General features: G+C 54.1%; 1 protein-coding gene across 1 annotated transcript; it reads right to left on the reverse strand.

The window, feature by feature from the left end:
* Positions 1–59: 59 nt before the first annotated feature.
* On the reverse strand, positions 60–2,506 carry EMH_0070960 (uncharacterized protein; the record flags this gene model as incomplete). Its single annotated transcript, XM_038022661.1, has 3 exons — positions 60–272; positions 349–1,101; positions 1,280–2,506. 3 exons carry the CDS (start codon positions 2,504–2,506, stop codon positions 60–62), a joined length of 2,193 nt encoding a protein of 730 aa, XP_037878515.1.
* Positions 2,507–5,253: the final 2,747 nt, after the last annotated feature.

A 5,253-nucleotide genomic window follows, 5' to 3' on the forward strand; every position in this document is an offset into this window, starting at 1 on the left:
CTGCTGCTCCGGCTGTGACTGCTCTGCCAGAGGACCCATAGGAGCCTGCGATGGATCCCCTACTGGCTGCTGCTGACTCGCCTCTGTTGTTGCTGCAGCTGCTGCTGAAGGCGAGGACTCCACTCTAGCTGCAGCAGAGTTCTCAGCTGCTGCAGCTGCAGCTTCAGCTGGTGCTGCTGAGAGTGTTGCAGTTGGATCTGCAGCAGCTGTTGCTGCTGCAGTTGCTGCTGCTGCGTTCTCTCCTGCAGCTCCTGGGGCACTAAGTCTTTTTCCTAAGTCTCCATTGCTTGCTGCAGCAGTTTCTGCTGCTGCTGCAGCAGGGGAGATGCATCCGGCTGCCAGAGGTACAGACGTTGTGCTGTCTGCTGCAGCAGCAGTGGCTGCTGCGGATCCTGCTGTTGTTTCCTGTGAGAGGGCCACTGCTGCTGACTTAGCTGAGACAAGTGCTGCTGCAGTGAGTGGAGTTTCTGAGCCCAGCGAAGTTTCCGTTGTTGTTGTTGCTGCTGCTGCTGCTGCTGCTTCCCCGGCTGCTGCTGGGGGTGTCGCCGTTGTTGCTGTTGCTGTTGCTGCCGACACGGCCTCCTTAGGAGCCGTTCTATCTAAATCCGTCAGCAGCGTCACAGCAAGCAGTTGCTGCTGTAGCAGCACATGCTGCTGCTGGAGCTTCAACTGCTGCTGGTGGTACTGTAGTTGCTGCCACTGCTGCTGTAGCTGCTGCTGCGACAGTGGCTGACACGGCAGCCCGCCGCCACTATCGGACTCTGACGACTGGTGTGTTGCATGCTGCTGCTGCTGCTGCTGCTGCTGCTGCTGCTGGTCTCCACCACTCTGCTGCAGCGCTTCACCTTCTCTTGCATTTTGTTGTTGCGGCTGCCCTTGCAGCCGCTCCAGCTCCTGCAGCTGGTCAGAGACACGCGGTCGTTGCTGCAGCGCTGGGAACGCATCACTTGTCGTGGCTGCAGCAGCTGCTGCTGCCGGCCCGAGGTCCCAAAGAGCAGCAAGAAGACACTGCTGCTCCTGCTGCAGCCGCTGCAGCTGCTGCTCAACCAGAAGCAGTCGCTGGCGCACTCGCTGCGAGAAGTCCGCTAGCTCTGAAGGATCCTGCAGCAGAGAAAGCAGCAGCAGCAGCAGCAGCAGCAGCAAGCTTAGGACAAAGATATGCATGAAAGGAGTCAATACCCAGCCAGCACCAGCACCAGCAGCCCTAGTAGTCAGCAGCAGAGATATCACTACATCCCCCAGGCGTTGCTGCTGGTGCTGCTGTTGCTGCTTTCCTTACCCGAGGTCTCCGCAGCAGCAAAGGCGTCGGCGGTGCTGCTGCTCCTGCTTGCTTCCTGCCTTTCAGTAGCAGCGGAGAATCCCCAGCCTTCTTCCCTGCAGCAGCAGCAGCTGGAGCATCTGCTGCTGTATCGCCTGCGGCTTTCTTGCGTCTCCTTCCCTTACGGTCGTCCGCCTCCGATGTTGTTGTCGTTTCTGTCGTTGCTGCTGCTTTTGCTGCTGGCTTTCTTGTTTTTCCCTGTGTCGATGTTGCAGCAGCAGAGGCAGCAGGTGAGCCGTCAGGGGCAGCAGCAGATGCAGCAGCAGATGCAGCATTGTTTGCTGGTTCTGCTGCTGCATCTGTTTTCTCGGGCCTAGACGATGCAGGGAAATACCCTAGGATGTCCTGTGAGCCCGGTTGTATCCTCTTGCATTTACTCTGTTGCTGTTTCTTCTGCTGCTGCAGCTGCTGCTGCTGTTGATATCTTTTCTGCTGCACTTGCTGGTTGTTGGAGTAAGCGAATACTTCTATCACGCTGAAGTCGTCGTCTGCAGCAGCAGCTTCTGGTGCTGTGATGCGCTCTGCAGCAGCAGCAGAAACTGCAGCTTCTTGTGCATTTGTTTTACCCTTTCGTCTTCTCTTTGCTTCTGGTGAGCGAGCCGGTGCTGCTGTTTCTGTTGGCGCTGCAGCTGCTGCTGCCGTTGAAGTGGATCTCGATGCGGCTTTGCCTCTTCGCCGCCGCGGAGTTATCGTGCTGCTGCCACTCTCTGTCAATATGCTGATGCAGCAGGCTCCGTTACTGGTGTTTGCGATGTGGGTGCTTTTGCTGCTGTTGCTGCTGCTTGTGGGCTGCTGCTGCTGGTCGCCGCAGCACATGGTTTCCTGCTCGACAACTCCTTGCCGCTCGCCATCGTCCTTCTGCTGCTGCTGCGCATCATAGTGCTGCTCTTGTTGATGCGTCTGGCCGCAAGTGTTTTCTTGATTTTGCTGCTTTAGCTGGGGGTTGCAGCGGCTCTGCAGAGCGGTGGCTTCTGCCTCTACATCAGGGGGAGGTACAAACGACTGCTCCTTTCCTTCAGTGTGCTGCCCTTCTTGCTGCACATCGTGTGGCTGTTGTTGCTGTTGCTGCTGTAGCTGCTGTTTTTTCTGCTGCTGCTCCGCGGACTGTTCGCGATCCTGCACCTCTGGCAGTTCAGTTGTACACCGCTCCTCAGGGTGTTCGTCTGTTTCGGGAGAGTGAATGCTCATCGCGACCCCCTAAACCACATAGGTGTGTTGCTGCTGCAGCAGCAGCGTTGCTGAGAGAGACAGTATACACACAACCACCGTGTCGCAACCACCTGCTGGGGGGCCCCCACCACCCACTGCCTCAGCAAGGGCCCCCTCCCCGAAGACGCCTTATATTGGCCGTCACTAGTTGCATATAAAGGATATTTCACAACTCCACGAGAACTGGCAGGCAGCTGCACAGGGTGGACACCGATGCTTGGTGATCTGTTGGCTAAGCCCTAGATGGTGGGGGGCCCCCCGGGGGCGCTTCTTGCTTCCTTGTGAAACTCGGGGTATCGTTTTGGCGACAATTCGGCGCTCTCTACATCATATCTGAGAAAAAACGTGAAAGAAGGCAAATAGGAGGTGGAGAGGGCTGTGGGAGTATGGGACGCATTGCCGAGACCCGGAATGGCCTGGAGTGCGTTCAGGCGAAACATGCTTAGAGCCACTTCACTGCTCTACCTTTAACAACTGGTTTTGTTTTGTTGTGTGTTTCTTGGTCGGAGCGATGGAGGATGCAGTTTGAGTCAACGAGGTGGGTTAGCAGAGATCTGCAGTGCTCGAGAAGTGAAGCAGGGCAGCTCTAGTTACCGTGCAGTTTGCGGTTTTGAGATGTTTCAAGTGGAATTTATTGAGCATTTCAGTGTGCGAATTTTTATCGTTAACGAGGAGAAAAGAAGACACTTCGTTGATGCTCGTTGCAATCTTTATCACTCCCTGGCCCAACACTGATCCGGGCGGTTATTCACTTGCTGAGAACAGAGGCATCAAACCTAGCGGGAAAGGTTATTGCCGTCGAGCTTTATGGAGCGTTTGTGCTTCATGTGGCTGAGTATGCGTTCTCCCCTTGATGGCATAGCACGCATGATCATAGAAACCTACTAGGAAGTCTCGCAAACTGACACCCGCCTTCCCGGCTCTTCCTCAGTAGTGATCTGCAGTAACTAACCAGAAAATGAATTTTCGGAGCCGAATGTGCAGACAAGGGAAACTGCAACGGGTTCGATGCCGCCATAACATACTGGGGGCGCCCGTCGAAACTCCGTACTGTAGTAAATACTAGCTTTTTCTGCTAGCCTCAGGACTGTCAGGCCGCAATCCCTGGCTGTTTATCGGTTGGAAAATACCTGGTTATGAACGGCCCGGATTTCTACGTGCTCCTCAAAACAAAACGCTACAGCGAAACAAAAGCGTGCGTCTGCCGGGAATCGAACCCGGGTCACCTCGATGGCAACGAGGTATTCTACCACTAGACCACAAACNCGTCTGCCGGGAATCGAACCCGGGTCACCTCGATGGCAACGAGGTATTCTACCACTAGACCACAAACGCTCGACAAACGTCCTTGCCTTGTGCCAGTTACGCTAAAACTTGCCGCCACTGTTTCATCTGCTCTTCGTGAAATATAGAGATGCTCCGTCCCACTGCATTAGCTATGCGTACATTGTGTTCAAAATGGGGTTCTCGCACTGCGAGGGTGCATTAACTGGCGTTTGAACGCCTTCAGATCTACCTCACCGTGAATCTAGCACTGGAAGTCTCAGCACTAGGCATGGTTTTCGGAGGGTGAGCCTAAGAAAACAGTTACCCCTCCCCGGCTATTTTGCCTGGCGTTCTTGCCACCTCTGATACATTTTCCCTCTGTTCAGACTAGCTTTGCAGCGTTTACAACTGTTAACAGGGTAGGGCAATCAGTTAAAAAGAAAACCTATCTTGCTGCTAGCAAGATGAATCGGTAACAAGTTTCTGGAAGAGACCGTAAGCGGAAGTAAAATACCTAAGGGTTGCTTAGATTCTATACATCCAAAGGCATGTCAGGGGCGCTTTAGATACTTGGAAAACAGGTTAGCTTGTGGAGATTTTCCACATCACGAAGTCCCAACAGGAACCCGGCTGCTCGGGAAGCTGGATTCGCTTTCCAAAGGAACCTGCAAATCGAGCTGGCCAACGAAATGTGTATTGCCGTCGCTGTCTTCGAGACATAGCCTGAGATGTCCATCGCGAGAGCGTCTCTGAAGCAGGCAAGCAAAAGCAAAATGCAGCTCACTGTAGCTACGCTCACACATAAACTGCTCGCACTCTGCATACACTGTCCCTGAGTAAGTTGCTGCTTACCAAGGAAACCACGAGACCAGAAAGGGCAGGTGAACTGGCGACCGCCAACAACTCGTTCCCATATAAACATGTATTTCGTTGCTGGCGTTGCAGAGCGTGATCTTCCAGAGTATGCATGACCCCGCTACCGTTTGTCGAAACAATAGCAATGCCATAAGAAGGAAAGTCTCGAATAAGTGATCCGACGCTCCTGCCCTTGGCTTTAACTTGTGCAGGCCGTTGGAAACAGTGCCCTTTTCCTGGGCTACTCCCCGGGTTTGAAGTGTTGCTAGAGGCACTTGTGCTGTCGCTGAAATCAATCCCTTTACTTTGTTCATCGTCAGCACCTGACTTTGACAGCAGCAAATCCCCTTCCCACGGAAACGCCCGTAGGAGGCGGCAGGCACGCTCTTGAATACTACTGGCCTCGATGGTTTCGGTGAAGGGTGTCTCTGGTTCATGCCGGAGAAACTGCAGAACAGGAAAAGGCAAGCGAATCTGATCTAGAAGCACAAGGTTTCCAGAGTCAGTGATAGAGTCGGCACTCCTCTCACTCCATTGCAGCAACAGCAGCGAGTTGTCTGCTGTGGAAAGCAGCAACAGGCGTTGCATCTTGGCTTCAAGCGATC

This window comes from Eimeria mitis, genomic scaffold (genome assembly GCF_000499745.2).
Source record: "Eimeria mitis Houghton genomic scaffold, Emh_scaff3936, whole genome shotgun sequence".
Classification (NCBI taxonomy): domain Eukaryota; phylum Apicomplexa; class Conoidasida; order Eucoccidiorida; family Eimeriidae; genus Eimeria; species Eimeria mitis.